General features: G+C 37.9%; 1 protein-coding gene and 1 long non-coding RNA gene across 2 annotated transcripts; both read left to right on the top strand.

Moving 5' to 3' along the window:
- The first annotated feature begins 2087 nt into the window (after positions 1–2087).
- LOC109215757 lies at positions 2088–6363 on the top strand. The gene is made up of 3 exons (XR_002066412.1): positions 2088–2231; positions 2390–2679; positions 6078–6363. It is a non-coding gene; the product is annotated as an uncharacterized LOC109215757 (long non-coding RNA).
- Positions 6364–13904: 7541 nt separating this feature from the next.
- Positions 13905–17032, top strand: LOC109215759 (mitochondrial import receptor subunit TOM5 homolog). The gene is made up of 2 exons (XM_019379867.1): positions 13905–14117; positions 16701–17032. Exons 1-2 carry the CDS (start codon positions 14031–14033, stop codon positions 16776–16778), a joined length of 165 nt encoding a protein of 54 aa, XP_019235412.1. The 5' UTR covers positions 13905–14030; the 3' UTR covers positions 16779–17032.
- The last annotated feature ends 10026 nt before the right edge of the window (positions 17033–27058 follow it).

The following is a 27058-nucleotide window of genomic DNA, read 5'->3' as shown; positions in this document are numbered from 1 at the left end:
TTTTTTTTTTTTTTTTTAAAAGAGACTTAAGTTTTTTTTTTTTTTTTTAAAGAGACTTTAATTCTAACTCAACTCAAAAGTTAGCTGATTGTCCAGCATCATATAAAGTGACCTTCTTATCCCTAAAGAGCCGACGTAGAACTCAATAGTTTTTGGAATGCAAATAATATTAACTACTTAAAATAAAATTTGAAGTATTTCTCCAATAAACATATCCAAAAACTGGCCAAATGCCACCTTATAGTAGTATCCTTACATGTAACATGACGTTAAGTTAACCCTGATTTTTTTTTTTTAAAATCATGTTCCCAGATTCATTTTTGAGTTCCTTTAGCTACCTATATTAATCAAAAAGTACAAAAATGAGGGGGTTGGCTTGAAGAAAGTTTTGTGGTAAACGTAGGAATCTACATGTCCCAATCCATAATAATTTCTTAAACATATTGGGACAAAATGAACCATAGTGATATGATTAATGTTAAAAGCTCTACATTTTTGTCATAACTGTATAACTTTAAATGAGGTATTATTGGTGCAACATGACAATCTGGTAGAATTCTTTATCAAATGAACATAGTGATATGATCATATAGTTAAAAATTTTATCTTTTTGTCATAACTACTTATAACTTTAAATGTGGTATCGTAGGTGAAACATGATAATCCGGTATAATTTATAGTTATCCAACGGGTGAAAATCATTTACCCTCCGTAACTTTGTGTTAAAAATCAAACTCCCCCCTCAACTTTAAACAATAATTATTCTCCCCCCTTTATCCTACACAATACATTTTTTGCCCTTGAATTTTTAATTTCCTCCTCAATTCAATACTTTTTTATTATATGATATTTTTTTTATGGTTTTAGCTATAACTTAAATTATGTAATGCCTATTATAAATTGTAATTAGAGTTCATTAAAATTATAAGTAGAATAAGTAATTAGAGTCAATTAAGACTTATCTTTATAATTGTTATTTTAATGTAATGCATATTAAATATATATTTAAGTTATATTTTCTTAGCGACGGAGCTAGAAATTCATATAAGAGGATTGAAAAACACCCCAACTTTTTTTTTCGGGATTGAACCTGTGGGCTAAGATAACTTGGGGTGTTTTTCAATCCTCTTATATGAAAAACACCCCAAGTTATCTTAGCTCACAAGTTCAATCCGAAATTAAAAAAAAAAATTAGGGTGTTTTTTAATCCTCTTATATGAATTTCTAGCTCCGTCGCTAAGAAAATATAACTTAAATATATATTTATTATGCATTACATTAAATAACGATCATAAAGATAAGATAATTTTAATGCATTCTGATTACTTATTCTACTTATAATTTTAATGAACTCTAATTATAATTTATAATAGATATTACATAATTTAAGTTATAGCTAAAACCATAAAAAAATATCATATAATAAAAAAGTATTGAATTGAGGAGGGAATTGAAAATTCAAGGGCAAAAAAGATATTGTGTAGGATAAAGGGGAGAGAATGATTACTGTTCAAAGTTGAGGAGGGAGTTTAATTTTTAACACAAAGTTGGGAAGGGTAAATGATTTTCACCCTTATCCAACAAGATAGCTAGGTAGGACAAAGCATGAAATCCTATTGTTTTGTTATAACTTGCTTGCTATCCTTCTGACATGCCTTTTTCCTCTTTTGTTTGTAATTTTAAAATTATGACAACGTTGTAGAGTTTGTGTGTTATGCAACATTAGCTACTTAAGTTGAATAGAATATGAAATCCTACCAATTTATCAGAACTTACGCATGACGCAGTTTACCCATTTTGGTTGCTCTTGTCACCATCTTTGCTGCTCAACCTAATTAGAGTAATTAAGTCCTAATTATTTTATTAAATGCGCATTTATATATATTAGGGTCATTTCAGTAATATTATCAATTCCAGTGATAAAATTTCACGATCAACCCCCAAAACTCACTTTTGTGTCAATCATTCATATTTGTGACCAGAAACAAAAGGAAAAATAACATTGTATAGTTACCTTCAAAATATATAAATTTATATACTTTTTGATTAGGGACGAAAATAGTTTCTGGCAGGCTCTAAAAGTGAAAAAACCCGAAACAAAATGGTTGCCGACCCTTGTTAGCCCATTAACCCGATACAGTTTTAGTCCTTTGCTCCGATTGACTGCAGCACGCAGCAGCATTCATTTCCAAATCACATTCGCGAATCCTCTCAATCAACGACCAGCAAAGGTAAGTTCATATCTTCCACATGTTTCACTTGTACTAAAATTGGATTCCCTAAAATGGAGTTACGAATCTCAGATTTCTAAGTTGAATTACCTAGGGTTTCTTTTTCCTCTTTGGAATTAATTGGACGCAAATTTTGTTTTTGCTGGTATAATTCTCAGGATAAAAATGGGATTCATAATGGAATTTGCGGAGAACTTGATATTGAGATTAATGGAGGATCCGAAGGAGAGAGATCGCAAGTTTCGGGAACACGTCTACGCTACAAAGGAGAGGTGCAGCAAGACTAGAGAGATGTGGAGTTATCCGCTGCGTCCTTATGGTTTCTGGACATTTGATCGGCACAATGCTCAGAACTTCTGGGACCCACAGATCAGCCAAGTCCCCGGCCGCCGCGATCCTTATGATGACCTCCTTCAGGACGGCGCCTCTACTTCCAAATGAGTTTTTGGTGAGTCGTAATTTAAGATATGATTGTTGCTTTTGCTGGAGATTCTTCATTTTTTTTTTTTTTTTTTTTTTGCTGTTATGGCTTATGTTATAGAATTATTGTGATTGAGAAAGTTAAAGGTATTTTTTGGCGGAATACATATGCAGCCCCTTAAACTTGTCCTGAGTTTTCATTTAGACACGTGAATTAAAAATTGTATCTATTGAACACCTAAACTCAAGCCAAATTATACATATTAGACACACATTGCTGACATAGCACAATGTGTGTGAAACACCAAATGTGAGCGCGTGAGACAATTTTCTTGAACAAAATTTTTTCATCTTACATTCTTTTCACGTGAGTTTGAAGTACGTTTTTGCTAGTTATGAAAAACATTAGCGGGGTGCTTTTGTTTTTCTCTCTTCTTTGTGCTTGAAAGGTGCAAAACCTTGAAAGTACATAGACAAAGACTCAAATATAGATGGCAGCCTAATTTGCACTTTGTCGCGTACTTATTAGCTTGTTTTGCCATGTCATAGTGTTGAAGATTGTCCAGTGAGGTGTCTAATAGGTACAATTTGGCTCAAGTTCAGGTGTTCAATAAGTACAACCCCTAGGTCAAGTGTCTAAAGAAAAATTCGGACAAGTTTAAGGGGCCCTATATGTATTCAGCAACTATTTTTTTATTTGAAAATTTATATGGTACTTCTTTGTGGTAATGCTTGTTCGGTTTGGATTATAAGAGGTTTTCTTATTAGACATGTGATGCATTTGTTTGGGTATTACTCTAACACGTCTCTTCATAATATAAACAAATGAGAATATCAAATGAATCCCTAGTTCTCTTTTCTTTTTTATTGATAAAGTCTGTCTTTTTATCTTTTTGATCTGTTAGCTTATGGTAATTCCCCTAATTAGACCAGAAAGGGCTTGCTACATCCATTGTTTGAGCTCAGCTGCTACTAAACCGAGAGCCTTGAGCATCATACGAGGCACGTTGTAGGAGTGGTCGTAGGATTATAATAAGTCAATGTACACTCTCTGATACCAGCTTTGACTCTACCACTTGCTTTAGTCTCTACTTGTGGTATCATAAATCCCTCCCAACAAATCTTGAATTATGAATTCTCACAAGAAGGTTAACTCTACACTGCGGGCGTTTGTGAAACGTTTTGCAGTTATCTTTCACAAAATTATACCTAAATTTTTTGAGTTCAATCTGTTCTATTTATTTTGTTAGTGATTACTCCTACTAGATAATTTGTGACCTGCCATGGACTGGGACATGGGCAAAGAAGAGCGCGCAGTCTGACTCTTACCTGTTCATGCCTGGAAATGCTTTTACTTAGCTTCCTTCTGCCCATTAAACTGGTATGAGGATAGTACTAAGTGCTAACTGTTGTACGACAGACAAAGTACTCCTTTAGCTTATTTTGTTAATGATTACTCCTACTAGATTTTACCTGGAACATTAGGAACTTATCTACTAGTTTAGAGGTGTAGAACCATGATAATAGGGAATTATTAAAAGGGCTCAGGGAAACCTAAAATCAAATGGATTTTGTTATCTCCTAGTTTATTTTGTTAATGATTACTCCTACTAGATTTTACCTGAAACATTAGGAACTTATCTACTAGTTTACACTTTACAGGTGTAGAACCATGATAATTGGGAATTATTAAAGGGCTCAGGGAAACCTAAAATCAAATGAAAATAAGTTTTCCTCAAAAGACCTATAATTTGTGGGAATTCATGCAAATCTAGCGAAAAATGTACCCATTAAGGTTTAGTCATGTTAGTACTCTTAGGTCCAGTGTTTGTTAGTTCTTTAATTTTTTGGGAAAAGGGTCAAATATGCCCCTGAACCATGAGAAATGGTCTATATATGCCATCCTTTAGTAATTGGGGTCAATCATGCCCTCCCTGTTAGAAAATTGGCGCATATATGCCCTTAATGACGGCTGATAACTAAAAAGTAATCAATCTCTTATTAGTCCACGTGTCCGATATGCAGCTTAAAATTAAAGAAAGGAAGGAAGTTGGAGTCGCTTACTGTAGGTTTTTCAACAGTGCTGCTTCACCATTTCACCAACATAATGCTGCTGGATATGCATCAACAGTTGCAAAGTCAAGAACGCTCATCGTACCTGACAATTTCACTGGGAACCTCTTAGAGTTTTTTAGAGTAAATATTGTACAACCCCTCATTTTATCTCTCCATGTTTTAGTTCTCAAAGGCATGGTCTTTCTTGATGAGTTGGTGCTAAAAATTTAAATCTGAAACTGCAGAAACATCTGGTTGGCTATAATCTGCATCTTCCATTAGTGCTGGCATGTTAAGATCTATGAACCCATTTGCTCTTTTAGAGGAATTTGAGTCCATTAAACTACCACCACACCACCTCCTCTGCCACTAGCACTACCGCCGTCACCTCTCACTCTTTCTGCTACCACCACCACTGTTAGTCATCAAATATCTGAAGCATTTCCACTCCTCTTGCTGGTCCCTTCTCCGGCTAGAACCCAAGTCACATGAAAAACAACCTGGACATTTCTTTACCTCTAAGTTATCACCGAGTCAGACTCAACCCATTTTCTTCTTGACCAAGGACGTTTTTGGGTATCCCAAGAATGGACCTTTTTAGGTTTCCTTTATTGAAGGAAGAGGAGTTTCATTAAGCTCGATTTCCTGAGTAGAGAGAGTTTGAAAAATATTAATTGCTTCAATTTACTCAGATAAAGCTTGAATGGGGGATTCTAACCAATGAGGGAAAACTAAAGACTCTTTTTGGATTAAAATAGAAATCACAAGGGACAGTAACAGGAATGAGCTTTAGTTGTTGAGGATGTTGCTTTTGGATTAGTTAGTCCTTATTTGATCTGGGTTCTATTTCTTTTTGCTAACTGCTGCAGATTCTTAGCACTTTTGTTTCAAGGTGCAGAAGAAGAGGAGGCGGAGGAGAAGGCGGGTGGTGGAAAGGGGAAGCCATTGATGGTACTAATCAGATTAATATCAAGCCATGTGGCTATTGTGAATGCTAATCAGATTAATTAGAAATTAATAAATTTTTATAGTAATTAACTGCAACTATTGATGGATAGCATATCTAGACCATTACGTATAGTTCAGTGGCATATTTACCATGTTCCCTAATTTTTTTTGGATGTGTATGTCAATAGCAAATGTAGAGAACCCTAGTATTAGAGAACCTCAAATTATTGGATATTGGAAAGAAACGGGTCCATATGGGGCGTAACGACAGTGAAGATTTATGGCGAACCCACTTCATAAAGAAAAGGGAGGATTTATGGCAAACCCAAAGATGTTGCTATTGAGGCATTTTTGTTGTATTAAATTGTGATTGACAACACTATGAGTGAGAACATTGAAGTTCAAGTCTTGGTTTACTTGCAGGATAGCCAGGAGAGGTTAGCAAAGGAGCTCTTTTACAGTACAATCCAGATTATTTCTAATGTGTATTATCTGGTTTCTAAACATTCTCCATGCTCGACTAGTGGAACAATTGAATAAATCATGATGTTATCAATGATGTCAAAGGTACCTTATTCATAAGGATATTTAGCTTTTGTTGTTTAAAATTTGCATTTGGATGATCAAATCCTTATTTTGATGAATCTGTGAGGCTGTATTATTCGCCTCGGTTCTGCTTATCTCATGATGCTAAAGTTGAAGCTGTGCACTAATTGAAAGAAGCTACAAGATTGGGTGCAAATGCCATTTGGTTATGTTATTCGTAAACTTATTTTGCACGAAGTGTTTTGCTTCAGGACTGAGATGATCTGTTTTGTTTGAAGGACATCTTCAAACTTATCAGTAGTAAACTTAGTACTTGAAGAATGTAAGAATGGTCTTGAAGACTAGAATTCAAAGCTTTATTTTGTAGAGGGAAAACCAATGAAGCTTGCTCTATAGATGATGAACGATGGTGCTGAAAATCTTCCATCCTGTAACAACTACTCTAAGGTAAAGAATAGGAGGCAGTAAACACAGAAAGCGAAAGACTAGAGATGAGAATAAAGCATGCTTACGTTGTTTGCAATGGTAAAACATCTCAGTGCTCTAGCTACCAGGTGCTGGGTACATTTTTTTTTTTAAATTTAATCCAACCACCCAGGCTTTCACCTCTTGTGGTGTTGGGGGTTTGGCGTTGACCCCTACCTTGTCTATATAGTAGAAAACTAGTACCAGGAGGACATAATCCTTATCTCAAGAGCAAAAGAATGGTGGGAATCTATCCATTCAGAAAATGTCATAGGAGCAGGACAAAGTATAGACGACAGGAGATTTACAACCTGCTCCTACGGATTCTAATCTTAACTAACAAAGAAGTTGGCCTTATCTTACCTAGTTCTAATACTAGGAAGTTGACACACATCCATAAAGAAAGGACCTTTGGCACTTTTGGGAAGCTCCTGGTAAGTGTAGAAGGAGTTAATTCCAGAAGAAGAAGTAAGTTTAGCTAGACAATCAGCAGCTTGATTGGCCTCTCTGAAGCAGTGTGTAATCAAGACATCACTCTGGTTCAAATCCTGCACCATATCAGCAACCACCCCTTTCATTTTGTAGTTGTTGGTGGACCTAACAATAAGCATATTAGTAACAAGCTGTGAGTCTAGCTCCAAAATCATATAAGTGTAGCCCTGTTGAACACACCATTGTACACCAAACTTGGCAGCTAGAGCTTCACACATATTGTTACTATGGCATTTAAACCGAAAATGAAAATGCCATAATGAGCCTTTCCATTATTCAACAAGCAATGTTGCTCGAACTCTACGAAATTTTTTTCGATTGCGTGTCGGATCCTTCAGAAGTAGAGGATCCGACATGGGTAACTACCATCGGTGTTAATTTTGATCTATCCCTCCTTTGGTTTTTGCCAATAAACTAGGGTGTGTCTTAGAACAGGTTTCAACCTCTCCACCATAACACAGATGTCCATCCATTGATAATTCCAGTTGCAACTATTGAAGGACATATATTGCCCTTTGGGTAGTCCATTCGATTTGTTGCTTCATTTTGTGCAAGTTAACTTTCTTTGGTCACCATATTTACAAGCACAGTGCTCCTTCCATAATTCCCAGCATATAACAATTGGAGTAACCTGCAACAACAGTTTATGAACCTCATTCTTTGGCTCTACTATCCACCAGTTGTTCAGAACACATCTAATATGCATCATCTGGTGCCTTATACCTAATGGTGTATCGAAATGTTTCCAGATACAACCTGACTTTCCATGAATACATGATGAATATTCTCACCTTGAAGGACACTGCAACATCTACATTCAGATACCAACTGGTTTCCAAATCTTGAAATAACATCATCCATAGGCAGTTTTTCTAAGACAAGTCTCCATGCAAGAAAAGATATTTTAAAAGGAATGTTAGAGAGCCAAACCTTGCTGTTGAAACAATATTTGTGAGCTACATTTCTAATAGAGTAAATCCCACTAACCCCCCCCCCCCGCCCTACAACCTTTAATGGTTAGGAAACAATACCCCCTCCACCTTTTGGATGAGGCCGACAATCCCCTTGAATTGCATGATTGGGTGAGTTTTAGAATTTTAAACAACTGTCCTTGTCCTTTTTGTTTAAAGGTTCAATAAACAAGAGATTCTAATAATTTTTACCATCATTCTACAATCAATTCACTTTAAGCTCGTATGCCATTCCAATGAATATCATGCTCTATCATCCATTAATGTCATGCAGTAAAACACAGCACTTAACAAGGATCAGAAATGAACTTGAAAAGCTCACCTACATAACTGGATGATAGTCTCAAACATGCATTCCTGTATTATACATGATTTTGTACGGATCAAATCAACCTTTTTTGAAGTAGACTATTAGATATTTAAGTAAGCATTCTTTCAAAGTAGCAGTTCATATGCTTTGTTTATTTAATTTTTCAAGCAAAAATTATTCACAAGATGGAAGACTAATGGGATTAAGTCTGAATTTCATCGAATCAATACAAATTGACGGAAATCTTTTGACAGAATGAATTCGTCAATTGCTTTCGTATATTTCAAGTGAATTGTCAATTTCCTAACAATTACTCTGACAGTAACGTGTAATTTTTCCACTGCAATTGCAAATATGCTAACTGCTCCCGCTGTTTCTATTTAGTTGTCGGGGGATAAGGTTCTACACATCCATTAAGAGGATATTAATAAGAAGCGTAAATTTAACCAATCTACCCCTTATCAATTCTTTAGTATTGGTCTATTTACGTGCTTCTTAATTCTAGAACAATTAATACTAAGAGTGTTTAACCCAAAAAATAGTTTTCAAGGTCAAAGCAATAATTTTATATGACGGGCCACAAGCAACCGATTCAATGAATATAATAAAAATTAAGCAGAGAAGAAAGAATTCTTATTGAATGATCCTTGATAGGATAATGAGCTGAACAGAGCTTGAAGGGCCGAACTTTGGCTAACTTGGGAGTTATATGCTATAAATTACAATGTATAGAATTGTAGAGAAGAAAATTAGACCCCCCCCCCCCCCCCCATCGGTGGTAAAAGTATGTCTATTTATAGGACTAAATCTAAGTAACCATTCTCCTTGAATTATGTGTCCATTATGAGCATTTACCCAATTCATCCATTACTTTTGGAAGACTTGCAACAGCTGGGTAAATGCTGAAATTCCGTAACTGATGAGTTAATTTCGTAACTGATGAGTTAATTCCGTAACTGATGAGTCAATCCCGTGCCTATTGAGTCATTCCCGTGCCTGTTGAGTCAATCTCGTGCCTGTTGAGTCAATCTCGTGCCTGTTGAGTCAATCTTGTTATTGATTGCCTTGTTCTGACCGTTACAATCATTTATTGCGTTTATTAATAATTGATTTGTAACTGATGGTGCAATCCGGGATTAATTGATTCCTTCCTCATTTGTAATTATGAGATATTCTCCCGCACCTGATCTGGGCTATTTCATGATGATCAGTTCCGAGGCTAACATGCACGGTATGTTCGGTCCCGGGGGTGTTTGATCACGCCCAACTATGCCTTCTAAAAAAGAACTCTACGGACGTTGCAAATATAACCCGAGTATTACGCCCAGGGTCGAATCCACAGAGAGTTAACCTATCAACCGCTATCTTCAAACCCACCAAGTATTCAGCACCAGCTTCTCAAACATTCAAATTCTCAGTTGAGTGTTCTTTAACAACTAGCTTGCAAGTAACTAAATGGCTGTAACTAAATTAATAAGGTTGTAAACAATTATGGGACAAAGCTAAGGCAATGATTTCCCCTATTGATGGAATCCCTCCTGTTTATGCTCATACAAATTTACCCACTCATCTCTATCAATCTTGAACGCTAATCTTACCGCAAATCTCTCCCGAGTAATCACAGTAATCTACTATTGCACTCTCCCGAGATACACTAGCTTGCTTTATTTAGCACAATTCAATCTAGATTGCACCCAAGACTTCGTTATTCCTAATTCCGCCTTTAAACCCGCAATTATAGATTCCTCTAATAATCTAGGAGTGGTGTTGTTCAACAATACCCTAAATATGCACTCTTTTCCAAGTTATGCACACTAATAGGTACAGCTAATTGAGGATCCTGTCAATTAACTACAACGAACACGAAGTTGAACAAATAAGGATTAAACTAGCAATTTGTATTCACATAAACAAGAAGTTCATCACCCAATAGGTTCCATCAAAGCCTTAGACAAGGAATTTAGCTACTCATAGATATGGGATAATAAACTACGCTTGAATTCATCATAAAAATCAAAAGAAAGGAAGAAAGATGTTTAGAGTACTTGCTCCCAATTGTTTTCCTTGCTAAGAAACCTAAAAAATCAATACATGCCTCTCTTGGGCGAAGTCTAGTGTTTTAAATAGGGTTTAGGTCATATTTTACACTTAAGTCCCTGAAGTTTACTGTGCCTTTACCGCGGTCGCGGTAGAACCGCGGCCAAACGCCCTCGCGGAATCTTCAACTTTCAGAAACTGCCTTCCACCGCGGTTTCACCGCGATCGCGGTAGAACCGCGGTGGAACTTGTACCCGGAAATTTTGGCCTGTTTTGAATGGGATACTTGGGAAATTCAACAATTGGCGTTTTTTCATCAATAGTTGACTCCAAAACCGCTCCTTAGCCTTCCTTACACCTATATCACCTGCAACTCATGAAAAGCACTAATAAGAGCATTTTGTTGTCATTTTTCCACATTAAAAGCTTACAAGAAGGTGATTATTTGGTGCGTAATTATAGTCAAATTCACCTATTATCAACACCCCACACTTAAACCTTTGCTCGTCCTCGAGCAAGCTAAACCACACTTCTATATCTAACTGTGCAATGTATTGCCCCAATTTATGTCACACCTGATATTATCAAAGACCGACCTAAGCAGTGCACAATCATATCTCAAATGCAGACTCTCATGCCAAGACACACTTGTGCTCACTCTAATTACTCTAACTAAAATGAAGATTCACTTTTTCTTCCTGAGTCACATGTCCTCACATAAACACGATTTGAGAGTAGTTCCACACACAATAAAATTCAACAACGAGGAACCATATATAAACAGAATTCACTCACTCTCAGCAAAGAGCATTCACATGCCACACAGATACACCATACGCTTGCCCCTAGTGTAATACTCCACTAATCGAGCCATTCAGTCAAAGATCAAGAGGTCTTTATTCGGTTGTAATGTAGGCTAAGGGACGGGTAGGATATATTTAGATATAGTGACTAACCTCCCTAAGCACTTTTAATACATACTTCCTTTTATTTTGCTTTCATGATCAACCCACTTGTTTCTCCATATTTTATTTCACTTGCGCCACCCCACTTCTCGTTAGGTACAACTGGCTCCTTTTCTTTTTCTCTTTTCTCTTTTTTTTTTTCAGATTTATTATAACTGCCAGTTCACCAATCAGACCGTCATTCTTGATTCCCCCCCCCCCCCCTTTTTTTTTCTTTCTTTCTCCCCACCCCACACTTTGACTTTTGTATATACTTTAGTGCTTCAAGTGCTTATAGGAGGGAAAAGTTCAATTAGCGTATTTAAACACCACATTTAGATCATTATAGGGTTATCAAAGAAAAGGCTTCAGGCTCAAAGGGGTTAACTATGGTAATATGCACAGGTGGATTTCCGAGTATAAAGGGTTACACAAAGAAATGCCTCAATCATCTCTAAAACCGAACAACTTCTATTTCGCTTTGCACACACACAGGGCAAGTTCTAGGTATCATATGCAAACATAAGATGCAAGTAACAGCTCACACACACTTAGCATGTAACTCATTCCGAATCAGTTCATCAACACAATCATACGAGTGTTCAAGCAAGACAAGATGTGCAAAATTAAGGCATATATTATGAGTCCACAAACAAGCTTAGATGTCACACACTCAAGTTCTTTTCTATNCTGTTTATGCTCATACAAATTTACCCACTCATCTCTATCAATCTTGAACGCTAATCTTACCGCAAATCTCTCCCGAGTAATCACAGTAATCTACTATTGCACTCTCCCGAGATACACTAGCTTGCTTTATTTAGCACAATTCAATCTAGATTGCACCCAAGACTTCGTTATTCCTAATCCCGCCTTTAAACCCGCAATTATAGATTCCTCTAATAATCTAGGAGTGGTATTGTTCAACAATACCCTAAATATGCTCTCTTTTCCAAGTTATGCACACTAAATAGGTACAGCTAATTGAGGATCCTGTCAATTAACTACAACGAACACGAAGTTGAACAAATAAAGATTAAACTAGCAATTTGTATTCACATAAACAAGAAGTTCATCACCCAATAGGTTCCATCAAAACCTTAGACAAGGAATTTAGCTACTCATAGATATGGGAGAATAAACTACGCTTGAATTCATCATAAAAATCAAAAGAAAGGAAGAAAGATGTTTAGAGTACTTGCTCACAATTGTTTTCCTTGCTAAGAAACCTAAAAAATCAATACATGCCTCTCTTGGGCGAAGTCTAGTGTTTTAAATAGGGTTTAGGTCTAAAAATCCCGTGTTTTACACTTAAGTCCCTGAAGTTTACTGTGCCTACCGCGGTCGCGGTAGAACCGCGGCCAAACGCCCTCGCGGAATCTTCAACTTTCAGAAACTGCCTTCCACCGCGGTTTCACCGCGGTCGCGGTAGAACCGCGGTGGAACTTGTACCCGGAAATTTTGGCCTGTTTTGAATGGGATACTTGGGAAATTCAACAATTGACCTTTTTTCATCAATAGTTGACTCCAAAACCGCTCCTTAGCCTTCCTTACACCTATATCACCTGCAACTCATGAAAAGCACTAATAAGAGCATTTTGTTGTCATTTTTCCACATTAAAAGTTCACAAGAAGGTGATTATTTGGTGCGTGATTATAGTCAAATTCACCTATTATCAGTGTTTCACATATCATCTTTACATGTCATTCTTCACCTTTCTTCAAACTTTGCTGACACGTGTTGCCATTTAATAGACCCACATGGCGAGTCTAATTTTCACCGATACAAAGGGTGAAGTTGAAAAAAAAATATTAATCCTCTCTTGATTTTCTAAAGTAACAAGTATTCGTGATCAATTATTTTTAATATACATGATGACTACACGGGAACAGAGTAATAACTTGTTATACATATTGAAGTATTTTCAAGCAAATGGCAACGGAGAAGGTAAAAGTCTAGCACTAGATGGGATTTAACAAATATTTAAATAGTTAATTTGATTTCCTAATGCTAATAATAAAATTTCTCACGTGTGCACAAGTTTTCTAAGAACTTTTCAAGTAAAATGAAAATATAAAAGCAAGATATTATTCCATGTGTTATGTTCAAAAAAACAAAAAAGCAAGATATTATGAGCTAGTTTTTTGAGTTTGAATTAGATCCAATGTCCATTCTCGTATCATGGTACTAGAGTCAAATTCATCTCATTTGATGTCGGGCCTCCATATTATATTTAATTGTTTATGCTAGAGATTAGCACATCATTATATTTGCACTAATATTAGATCAATTTCACACATCATTACACTTGTGATAAAAAAATATTACCATTTTTTTTTTTGAAACTTAAATAGCATAATTGCGATTCTTGATATATCTATTTGAAATATAGTTTGTATGTTGTTCCAATTCACTATCCCAACAACAAACCAATAAACCACTTCTAAAAATCGCAAGAAAAAAAAGAAATTTAGAAAAAAAAGAAAGAACCAAAAGTGTGTTAGTTTACTAGAATACCCTTGTTAGGTAACCTCCATAGTGTCCTGAATAAACCCTAAACCCTAGATATTACTCAAAATCGCGGCTCTCACTTGTATCATCTTCAATTCAATGGCGGATTCAGTGATATCGTTGGACAAAGTCAAAGCTTTCTGGAATTCTCAGGTTCATGATGAAGAAAAGTGGAATCTCAACATGGTAACTCCTTTTCCTCTTCTGTCTTAGAAATAATAGGTGATTGTATTTAATGATTTGTCCCTAATTTGCTTAAAATACAACTTATTTACTTTAAATGAAGTGGATTGAATGAAGCAGAATGGATACAGAGGATTTCTATAGCCGATATAACTAGTTTTCAATTGAGATTTAGTTGATTGATTGATAAATTTTAATAAAATTAATTGGTGCCCGTTTGGACATAAAATTTGATGGAAGATTTTTCCAAAAAAATTTCACTTTTTTTCGAAATCAGCGTTTGTTCATAAAATTTTGAAGATGCATTTTGGAAATTTTCCAAAATTTGGAAAACCTCGAAAATTTGAAAAACTGCAAAAAGCTGTTTTTCAAAATTTTCGCTCAAATCACTCACAGAACTTCAAAAACAACCCAAACTGAAATTTATGTTTACTCACATCTCTAAATTTCAAATACCATTTTCACTTAGAAAATTTTTTTCGCAATTTTTTCGAATTTTACAGTTCTTATGTCCATAAGAAGATTACATATTGAAACTTATATTTCAAGTATGAACGAAGAAACAGAGGAAGGATATGGTTGGGGGGGTGGGAGGGGGGGGGGGGTAGTTGTTGGGACTTTTGGAAGCCTATCACTTACATCAGCAACATGGCCATAATTTTTTGTGTGCAAAGCTTTGGTCAACTATGCAACTTTTCGTTGACATGTTCGGGTACTAACCTTGTTTTGGAGGATGGGAAGGGGGTGAAAGGATGCAGGTTGTATTGTTTAACAGAAATAGCTCTAGTTGTTTACTAGAATCCTGCATATTTTCTTTGGATTCTGTTTTGTGTATGACCATGTCGATGTGTTCCCGATCAGCAGTTGTTGAGGGAATAATATTGCAAATCCCTTGATTTCTTCAGCTCTATTCTTTAGCAAGAGAAAAATTCCAGCAAAAATATATTTTTTGGTCTTCAAGAGCAAATTATGTATGCTTGTTGTCACTTTTTTTGGGCTACAGGCGTTTAAGCTTTTATGAGACCATAATTTTTCTTTTTTCTTTGGTGTGTGGGTCTGAACAAAAAGAGATTGTTATTGTGAAAAGCATTTCTCAACTAATTTTGATTTGGGCCCTGTTCGTTTATTTTAAATGTGGGTCAGAAGAAAAGGATATTGTTATTGTGGAAAACATTTCTCAACTAATTGTGATTTGTGCCCTGTTCCTTTTTTATTCGGGCCCTGTTCATTCTTTTTTGATTTGGGCCCTGTTCATAGTTTCAGCATGGGTGATCTTCCCTCTTGATCAAAGATGATAGTGTATGTTGGTCTACTCGGGATTTTGTTGGTGCAGATTAGAAACAATAAGGTTCAGTTGGTAAGATTACATCTGATAAAGATGCCCTTAACTAGCTGGGTTATGTAGTCTGACGTTTACATCTGGTAACATTATATGCTAGGCTGTGTAGTCTGACGTTTAAACTGCCAGCGTGCCTGAGTTTCCAAAATCTACCATGCCCACCTTATTGGTTGGACTTAAGACCTAAAGACTGAGACCCGTAAATATGGTGCTGGAGTGAATTTAATGTTTTTAAGCTCAAAACTAAACACCCACGCTAACCATATTAATCGTGTGCTTTCTTTGTAAAAAGATCATCTCATTCGTGTTTGATACTATGTATACAAACCATGCTCACTATATTGAATGTGTAGTTTCTTTGTCGAATATCGCCTCATTCTTGTTTGATACCGTGTAATTCGATAATGACTAATACTTAATTTACCATTATGTTGACTCTGTAATCTGATTTTGTCTGCAGCTGTTACATACATTGTGATTTTGCTAGTCAATGTTTCATGGGGTACATAAGAAACATATTGAATCGATGCTTTTCAATGAACAGAATGTAGAACTTAAAATATGGAGTAGCATGCCTGCCTATAACTATAATAAAAAGCTTTTCTTTAACTTGTGCTTTGGCTTCAGTTTGATTCTTGTGTATTTCTCCTATTGTCTGTATCTCCTTTTCTGTTTAGCACTTTCTGCCCACTTTAACTTGTTCTTTCAATTTTCTATTAGTGGCTCCCAGAAATTAGTGGTTGTTAAACGGTGATGCTAGCTTAGACCTCATTCTCATGACGGCTTGTTTGATTTGTCATTAATTTGAGGCAGACCCTCTTTGTTGTTATCATAGTAAAGTTGATATATTACTAAGTTTATACCTTGGTGAAATCAACTGCAACACATGAAGTTGAAATCCTGATTACCTTCTCCTATTCTTCTCAATTCTCATCATAACCATTTAAAAGAAAAATTGCCCCGAGAAAATGAATTGTAGACGAGTCAATTAGCTATTTGTAAACAGCTTCTCCCGCACGCCCCTCAAAAATATGGGTAGATGAAAGCAGTTTTATTGTTCATAATAAGTCGCTTTGCAGGTTCTTGGTGGTATGTTCGATGTTCAATGTTATATCAACTTCCAATTTTTATGATGCTTGTTTAAAAATTTAAGCAGATAATAGTACATCATTTTTGTACTTGTCTGAAACAAAATCGTAGCAGTCTCACGTCCTATTTAACTTTTGGTTTTGCATACCTTTTTGCAGAAACTGCTTCGAGCTTCAGCACTCTTTGCTGGTTCCATCATTTTGATGCGCCAGTATGGTGATCTCATGGCTATCTGAGGAGCCATGGATATACATTCTCAAGGACACTTGGACGAGGACCTAAAATCTCGGATCACCTCCTTTTCTAAGTATGAAAGACATCCTATGTAAGAAAATAGGTTACTGTTGTTGATATTGGATTTCCTCAACATCTCCTTTATGGAGTCTATTCTGCTGATAGTCACCTTTCATTCTAATTTTCCTATTTATCAGCCAGCTATTACTTGAATTCTTTTTTTTGGTACTAATAATCAATTAGCAGATTGCTTTCAGTGCTGTAGGTGCAAATGAGAGAGCCTTTTGTTTAAATGTGCAAAAGAGTTGGAAAGATAGCAACGAGATTTAAAAACGACCATGTGGATTTGTAGTTTGTGGAAATTCATACTAGATCGAAAAGTTTGTGCAGTTTATAGATGAATGGGATAAATGTGGATGGTAAGTCCAACAATCCGACAAATGTTTTATCCTTTAAACACTAAGATATCTCTTTAACAATAATATATAAAGATGTAAAAGCAGTTCATACTTAATTATAAATGGCTTATTATGCACGTATTCACACGGAATTATGTTCTCCGCTCTGCTTTTTCTCTTTAGTTTACCTTTTACCTCACTTCTACTATATAATCTTTTCTGAATCTTATAGAAATGTTTCAAATAAATTCCAATTTACCAACGTCTAGCCATTAATTATATATTTACCAGAACTAGTCAAGCACATATAAAAATTAAAAACTCAAATAAATAAGGTTTTTTATCTCCAAGAATCGCATGCAAAGATCTATTTTCATATTTTTAAGTGTGAGTAGCAACAATAGATGCAAGACGGAAAGGAAATTTCATAGATGAGGTAGCAAATAATGTTATGATATATATATATATATATATATATAATATTTCAAAAATCTAAACAAAAAAGATCTTTTTTAATGTGTACGGTTGAAATTCATTGAAAACATATAGATGAGTCAATATACAAAATTTGAGGGAGATTGGAGGTGATTTGTACTGATTTGGTATAAAAATTCGTAGTTAAAATCGAGTTAAAAAATTCTTCTGCAACACATGTATCAACCATGTATCACGCATATCTCACACACATGTATACATGTGATACACATTTGATACGAATATGATACATATGTGATACACAAATGATACACAATGTGATACACATTTTTTTTCATGTTCATTTTCTACTTGGAATTTTCTATTCAAACCACCTCAAAACCCCACCAAATCATCCCAAAACTGAGATTCAAGCTCCTTAAGATTAACCATTCTATTATAAATAACACTAACTTAAAAGAATGCAAGAAATTTGACTTTTTGGCTACAAATAGCTAACTGGCTAATATTGATAATATTTTATAAATTAGCTGATTTTTTGTAATAAGCTACTTCTAAATGGACATAGCTAATAGTTTCCCAATCTTTTCTTCCCAGGGCTGCACGAGAGTTGCCTTTTTCCGCACTTCTACTATATATATAAACTAGATGTTTTTTTTTTGTTCAAAAGATAAGCATATATATTGCGATTAAGTTAAGCGTACAGAGAATTGGTGCATATACTGCATCCTACTAGAAGATAATACACTACTGCTAGGTAATATGCTATTATACAAACCCCTAGTATTGCTATTATCTACTGCAGTTAACTTGCATCCACTGGTAGAAGCGTCAGACTTCGATGGAGCAATGTTGAGATCAGTCAAAACATGGTCCGGTACTGTAGTTGTTGCTAGCATTTCATACTTATCTTCTTCAAAAACTTGCCGTACAAAATCTGGGATTGTTTCAAAAATATGCTGCACAGAGTTGTTTCCAAAATTACTTACTTCCTTAGCTAGTCGATCCGCAACCCTATTTTGTTCTCTGTACGCATGTTGCACTACTGGTTTACCTAACCTGTCCAGGAGGTACCTGCAGTTAATTAGTATATTAGCAAATGACACATTATTAGATTGGATCATTGTGATAACCTCTTTAGCATCCACTTCCACCTCCAGTGGTTTTAAATTGTGTTCATGTGCAAGTGTAAGACCAAGTAACAATGCATGCAATTCCGCTGACATAGATGTATCCCTTGGGATAGCAGTTGCAAATCCCAATATCCATTCTGCTTTTGAATTTCTAATTATTCCACCGGTGTCAGTAGTCGTATCTGTGCAAGCCCCATCTGTATTGAGTTTGTAAAAGTTATCTTTTGGTGGAATCCACTTAAGATTTAGTTGTTGTTTTTCAACACATTTATGGCATTTAGCTACTAGATAGGTGAATTCCGCAGCTTGCTGAGTCGTATGTCTAACTGAAGCTCTATCTGTAGTATGATTGTAAATATTTTTATTACGTGCTAGCCAGATCTTCCATAGGCTTAGTGGTAAATATGTGCGTGAATTTATATAATAAGAAAGCTTAATACCTGACAGGTAATGAGCTCATGCAACCAGTTATTGTTTTGTGTGTTAGTGAGGAGTCGATCAATAATCTGGATGATGCCCAGTTCCTGCCAGTATGCTGTAGCATTGATGCATTCTAGAAACAAGTGTTTTACTGTTTCATTCTCTTGGTGACAATATTGACAAGTTGCATCTTGAATTAGATTGATATGTTTAAGGAAATCCTCAGTAGGGAGTCTATTATGATAAAGGAGCCAAATAAACCCTTTGATTTTGGGTTGGATAGGGAGCTTCCATATCCAAGAGTATTTGACATGGCTATTAGTAGGTTGATATAAGTTTGTTGCCAAAGCAATGTACATAGATTTAGTAGTGAAGTTCCCCATTGGTGTTAGGCCCCAGTAGATAGTGTCTTCCTTAGGATCAAATTTAGAGATGTAGGTACTTAGAATTGTATGAGTAATAGCGGGAGGTAAGTCAAATGGAAAATTATTCCAATCCCAGCCCCTATCATTTAATAGAGAGGAGATCATGATATTGTGATGGCTAGATGGCAGTGGTCCTTGAATTTGAGATCGAATTGTTGTGCCTGCCTTAATCCAAGAGTCTTCGCAAAATTTGATATGCGTTCCTTCTCCTATTTTCCATTTTATTCCTAGTTGACATTGTTGCCAACCATGGAGAATATTTGTAACGACCCGACCGGTCGTTTTGAGCTCTAGCGCGCCGTTCAGCAGTTTGAGGCCATGAGCAGCTTCATTTCAGGTATAATGACTTTTGCGCGTAGTCGGAATTAAATTTCGGGAAGTTCGGGGTTGACTTGGAGAAGAAATTCTCATTTCGGAAGCTTTAAGTTGAGAGAATTGACTAGGATTGGATTTCAGAGTAAACAACCTCGGAATCGGGACCTGAAGGTTCCAGTAGGTTCGTATGATGATTTCGGACTTGGGCATATGCCTGGATCGGGTTTTGGATGACCCGGGAGCGTTTTGGCGCCTATTGTAGAAGTTAGCATTTTGGAGGAAATTTCATAAGTTTGGGTTGAAGTGAATTTCAGTGTTATTGATGTCCGTTTGGGATTCCGACTCTGGGAGTAGCTCCGTATGGTGATTCTCGAGTTGGGAGCGCGATCGGAAGTGAATTCGGATGCCCGTGGGTCATTTTGGGGTCATTTGGCTAAAGATAAAAATTTGAAGGTTTTTAAGAAGTTTGACTGGAGGTGGACTTTTTGATATCGGGGTCGGAATCCGATTCCGAAAGTTGGAGTAGGTCCGTAATGTCGAATATGAATTGTGTGCGAAATTTAAAGTCAATCGGACGTGATTTGATAGGTTTAAACATCGGAAGTAGAAGTTTGAAATTCTAAAGTTCATAAAGCTTGGATTGGAGGTCGATTCGTGGTTTTAGCGTTGTTTGATATGATTTGAGGCCTCGAGCAAGTCCGTAATGTGTTTTGGGATTGGTTGGTGAAATAAATGGTTATGTGCTCCTATTTGTAGGGGGCTACGTATGCACGAGGTGACAAGAGTCCGTGCGTAGCTACTAATATGTGTAAGTCCGGGTAGTCTAGGACCCAAAAGCATGCTATACTTGGAATATCTGTAACCTTATTGACATTGAATTTCTTAAATCCTATCGAATTGGTAAATGAATTTCTAAAAAGACTAAACTTCATTTTCTTGAATTGTTAAAAGAGAATTGGCTTTTCCTTGGATAATTGTTCCCTGATAAATTCATGATTGACTGATTGTTTTGTTTATTTATATTTGACCGCGTCGCATGTATGATTCACGAGCGGGATAATAGATGCATCTATGGTTCGGGCCGCTCGACCCTCGGCAGTGCACATTTTACATTTATGTTGGATTGGGCCGTACGACCTCGGCATGAATTGCGCATGTTTGAATTGCTTGTCTTGAGATTTATTGATATTGCCATCTGCTCTCTCCGACTTGAGATAATTGTTAATTAATGGATTATGAATCTGGAGACTTTTAATAAAAAGGAACTTTTAGCTGTTTAGTAATTCATTTGAATCTACCACTGTCCTTAATAAATTCGTGAGTCATCGCTTTAATAATATTATTATTTGACCATTAGTAAGTGTCAAAGTTGCCATCTCGTCTCTACTTCTTCGAAATTAGGCGGGATACTTACTGAGTACACGTTGTTTACGTACTCATGCTACACTTGCAGTGCATGTTGTTGCACAGGTGCAGGTACTTCTACTGGCCTATTGGGCGTAGCAGCACGGGCGACCCGGAGACTAAGCGAGCTGTATTTCCTCGAGGCGACCCGCAGCTAGTATAGTCTCTCTCAGAATTTTGTTTACTTTCTGTCCAATTTGTGTTCCGGACAGCTGTTGTACTTTATTCAAATTCTTAGAAATTGCTCATGCACTTGTGACATCAGATTCTGGGATGGTTACGAAGTATTTTATATTAATTGCTTATCATTTAATTTGAATTGAAGCGATCATCTTTTATTTGGTAAATTTGGAGGAAAGTCATAGATTTCAAGAGTATTAAAACGAGAATTTAATTAAGTATTTTGGTTGGCTTGCCTGACACTGGTGTCGGGCGCCATCACGACGCTTAGTAGATTTTGGGTCGTGATAACATGGTATCAGAGCACTAGGTTCCCGTAGGTCTCACGAATCATGAGCAAGTCTAGTAGAGTCTCGCGGATCGGTACGGAGACGTCTGTACTTATCTTCGGGAGGCTCCAGAACTGTTAGGAGTACTTCCCTTCTTGATTCCTCATCGTGCGATTTGATTCCTGGAGGCTTGTGCCCCTGTTTCCTTCCTACTCAATCCCACGCGACGCGAACCGCCTGTATAAATCTAGAATTGAAGAATTGTAATGGTACTACCGATGTGGTGCGAGATGTTTCTCCCTACATAGTTGTCTGGGCTATTATCGCCGCCTTGTGAAAGGATATTCTGTTGTTTCGGCTCAGTAGCGGTGCTTCTAAGAGCTCTGAGGCTAGGCACAAGTTGCCATGATGCTATGAACGATTGTCCTGCAGTGTTGATATGATGGTAGGATATTTGCCTACGTGTCAGGGCAGTGGATGACTCGAAGGGAGGTTTACTCAGTGCATGATCTAGAGATTCGGTATTTTATTCCTGGCAGGAGGAGGGAAATCTGACTAAGAATGGTCAGATGTGGGCTGATGGAGTAACGAGACTTGGTATTTGTGAGCGTGGTGGAGTTTTCTTCTATAATGAGGTGTCGTTGTCCTAATTGAACGTACTAAGTTCGCCGGTGTTATGATCTTCTACAATTCGCCTTTGGGGTAAGATATTGTGAAATAGTATTGAAGATGCGGCTGTCAGATATCGCGGGGTGCGGTAGTTCAGGATTGAATCACTGTTTCCAATGTCGACAGTTCGAGGAAGATGATCTTCGGAAAGGTTTAAAGTTAGAAGTAATTGTGGGTTCAAGTGCCACGAACATAGATTTTATTTAAGGCAACAACTGAGCAGCAAAGGATGAGGAAGGACATGTGCGGAGTGTCAGGCGGTGGTTAAAATTTCTAGAAGGCCAGGTATAAGAAGCAAAGGTCGAATAGTCGACTAAAGGGGTGAGTTTCGCCAAAGTGGGAGAGTCTGGAGTGATTTGGGAATTTTAGTGATTGGTGATTTGGGCCTACGGATTAATTTGGAGTATGGGCTATTAGGCGGCAGGAGATTTGATATAATGGAAATGAGCTGCTTGAAATGAAGAAGGATACAACCTAACTTTGAATTGGAAGGATGTTGCCGCGCACTTAATTGATGTCCACGGGAGGTGAATGGACTTGTGCAGCTAGAGAGTGAGCTTGGACTCAGGATGGGTCATTAATGTCGTGGGGATTGCACCCCGTGTAGCAGCGTTGGAAGACGTCGGCACGCAAATCCCACAGGTGGGTTATCTCCAGTGAGCGGATCGGCGGTTGCATGGTTGGCGAAGCTTCTGCGGAAATTCTATTGGTTATACAGCAAGGAGATCGGTCGTGCGAATGTGGTTGATGACTCAGAGCATAAGAAGGGGTTTTACAGAAAGATTCCGAGAATTTTGTCGGTTGATTGCGCAAGGTTATGTCAATAAGAAATAAAGAATCCTAGTGGAGTCCAGAGTTGTGTAAAAATGGCTTCAAGCTAAGTGGGAGAGTCCCACCGCCTATGATTAGGGTTGCATGGTTAACTACTTGCGAGGTTTCTGGTTATTAGCATGTTGATGGCTCATTTCAGCTACGAAAAGGATATAAGTGGTGATTTGAGCAAAGGAATTGTTAAAGGTGTGCTATGGTTGGCCTTATTGGCCCATGTTCAGACTTGGGGAAGGATTCAGGATTTATGCCTTGTATAGTGTGGGTTTCAAGGGAAGTGATTCTGCCGGGTGCTTCGCCGAGAGGGTATTCATGTGCTAGAAGATTCGGGGCCAAGTCAGAGCGGGTGGCTCTCAACAACGGTCCTAGTGGATTCAAAGGGGCAAAACGTGGTGCCTAGTGATTTCGAGCATATAGGTACGGTTAAGAATCAAGCTTTGTAGCAACTTATGAGAAGAGGCACAGAATGTTCTATGATGTTTTGACTTGCAGTGTAGCCTTTGGGAGGTATGAAATGGTTTGTGGGATTTGAGACAGCATGGTCTCATGATTCAAGGTCACTCGGGATGAGTGCGGATGGAATGTGTTATGTGTTGAATGGAGTTATTATTATTTCTAAGGCAATCAAGGATAAATTGGAAGGAGATAGAATGATTAGCCATAGTTGAATTGGCATATTGGTGGCTTAGACCACTACTTAGAGATTTGCATATTCTACGATTATAAGGATTCACTTGTGTGTTGCTATGGTTCTCTTGGAATGAGTTAAGTAAAAAGTTTTTATACGATGAAGTGTTAAACTATTAGTGGTTCCGGAGTTATGATGAAAATCGTGTTCTATCGTATATTGGCGTGTTGGGTGTAGTGAGGGGCATGGAAATTGAAGTGAGGATCAAGATTGCCGTTCGATGTTGACATGGATGTCACGAGCTCGGATGAGCAGGAAGGTAGTTTCGATGTTTAAAGTAAGTTGGTATTGTCTTCAGCGTCACCTGAGATTGGTGTTTTGTGAAAAAGGCTTTGCATCCTGGTTAAGGATTCTTGGTCGCTCTTTGGCATTAGTGCGGTCGGTGATCTGGATGTACAGACCTGTTATCTGCCACGGGAAGGTTGTACAAGTGTGGCATGTAGTCACTTGATTGATTGAAGAGTTAAACCAAGTAGGAAGATTGTGGTAATATCGCTAATTTGAGAATGGATGCCTGGAGGGCACTCGATTTATTGGGTTGTGGACCGTGGACGATTACTCCGGTTAAGATGGTTGCTCTTATGTGTTATGAGAAAAGGGGGGGTTATTATGGACCTTTGAAAGGTTATTAGCCTAGTTCAGTGCGATCAGAACCAGCTTGAGGTCTGTGGACGGATTTAAATGTGGATATGGGCTCTATATCAGGCCAGATGTGTTCATTTCAGTAATGCGCTCCTTATGGAAGGGCAATCAGGGTGTTATTTCGTCGTCAGTTATTTCAGGTAATGATATATCATGCCGTGTGAGTTGTGAGACGGCTCGGCGAATTGCTTACGTGTTGAGGTTCCGCGTGGAGATAATGTTATATGAGCAAAATGGCTCTTGAGATTCAGATCGTATATCGCACCCCAGTTGTGCTTGAGTTTTGTAGCCTATGGCCCTATATGTCTCCCCAGGGATGGTATTATGCACTTAGCGTGCTTGTGATTGATATTCGGTATTTTGTTGTAATGAGCAATCTAGCTCGATGTGTATCTCCTTATGTGAGTTATATGTGCGGATCGGGTTGCACGCCCTAACAGTGTGATGTTGAGTACATTTCCCTGTATCTGTTTTTATGTGTTTTGTTTCCTATTCTTCTAAGGAAAACTCATATTAGCTGTGTGCCCGCGTCGCATGTATGATTCGCGAGCGGGGTAATTGGAATTCCTTTTCAGAGTTCGTTTTCCTTTTGTATCGCGTTCGAATTGGTAGCCTATTGGCACATCGCAACATCATATGAGACTTTTGACCATGTCCGAGGCGGCTAATTGCCCGAGCAGTTCATACTGGGTGAGACGAGATCATTGGACTTAGGATCAGTGCAATCTGAATATATGAAGTATATTAAGGAGCAAAGACCATTATTTGGTTCAGAATGAGGTGATGGTTCTTGTCAGGAGAATAGACCCAATGACTTGTTGATTCGGCAATTGGTTATGAATTTCTACACATCTCCTCCGTTGTGGCGGCATTGCGAGAGTTGGAACATGACTTATATATGTCATGGGGTGCATTGTGAGTATCAGATTCGGGAAATATCGACTATTATGATCAAAGGGTGTTATTATGGTCTTGTGAATGATGGGGTGCATGGTGTGAATTCAGCAAGGGTGTGCATTCATGTTCTGGTACATCGTGTGGTGATTGATACGGTGTTCATATGTTGAAAGCAGGCCTGGCAGAGAATTTCGGATGTTGAAACTGGGCTCCAGGGCTTATTTGCCTAAATTAAAGAGGTTATCTTTAGATTTGATCGAGCTAATGTGACCAACTGAGTTGTGGTAGCACGGGTAGGTGCACGAGGTATTAAGCAGTGATTCTAGACAACCCCAGCACAGTTCCTAGCACGTTCGAGGACGAACGTATGATTAAGTGGGAGAGGATGTAACGACCCGACTGGTCGTTTTGAGCTCTAGCACGCCGTTCAGCAGTTTGAGGCCATGGGCAGCTTCATTTCAGGTATAATGACTTGTGCGCGTGGTCGGAATTAAATTTCGGGAAGTTCGGGGTTGACTTGGAGAAGAATTTCTCATTTCGAAAGCTTTAAGTTGAGAGAATTGACTAGGATTGGATTTCAAAGTAAACGACCTCGGAATCAGGACCTGAAGGTTCCAGTAGGTTCGTATGATGATTTCGGACTTGGGCGTATGCCCGGATCGGGTTTTGGATGACCCGGGAGCGTTTTGGCGCCTATTGTGGAAGTTAGCATTTTGGAGGAAATTTCATAAGTTTGGGTTGAAGTGCATTTCGGTGTTATTGATGTCCGTTTGGGATTCCAAGACTGGGAGTAGCTCCGTATGGTGATTCTGGAGTTGGGAGCGCGATTGGAAGTGAATTCGGATGCCCGTGGGTCATTTTGGGGTCATTTGGCTAAAGATAGAAATTTAAATTTTTTTGAGAAGTTTGACCGGAGGTGGACTTTTTGATATCGGGGTTGGAAACCGATTCCGAAAGTTGGAGTAGGTCCGTAATATCGAATATGACTTGTGTGCAAAATTTGAAGTCAATCGGACGTGATTTGATAGGTTTAAACATCGGAAGTAGAAGTTTGAAATTCTAAAGTTCATAAAGCTTGGATTGGACGTCGATTTGTGGTTTTAGCGTTGTTTGATATGATTTGAGGCCTCGAGCAAGTCCGTAATGTGCTTTGGCATTGGTTGGGGTCCCGGGGGCCTCGGGTGGATTCCGGGTGGTTAACGGATCGAAAATGGAATTTGTGGAAGGCTGAAGTTGCTGGTTGCTGGTATAACCGCACCTGCGAGAATTCGGCCGCAGGTGCGGAGCCGCAGATGCGGTTTGGACCAGAAGTGAAGGGGACCGCAGATGCGGTCAAGCAGCCGCAGAAGCGGGACCGCACCTGCGGCAGTCGAATCGCAGAAGCGGAAGGGAGGGCCTGTTGAGATATCCGCAGAAGCGGTAGAAGTGCCGCACCTGCGGAACCGCAGAAGCGGTCAAGGGACCGCAGGTGCGGAAGTGCTGGAGGCAGAATGGTTCTTTTAAAAATCGGGGGTTTGGTCATTTTCCCCCATTTTTCATTGGGTGTGGACGATTTTGGAGAGCTTCAAGTGGGATTTTT

Source organism: Nicotiana attenuata, unplaced genomic scaffold, assembly GCF_001879085.1.
Source record: "Nicotiana attenuata strain UT unplaced genomic scaffold, NIATTr2, whole genome shotgun sequence".
In the NCBI taxonomy this organism is placed as follows: Eukaryota; Viridiplantae; Streptophyta; class Magnoliopsida; order Solanales; family Solanaceae; genus Nicotiana; species Nicotiana attenuata.
This window is presented reverse-complemented; position numbering and strand designations above follow the sequence as displayed.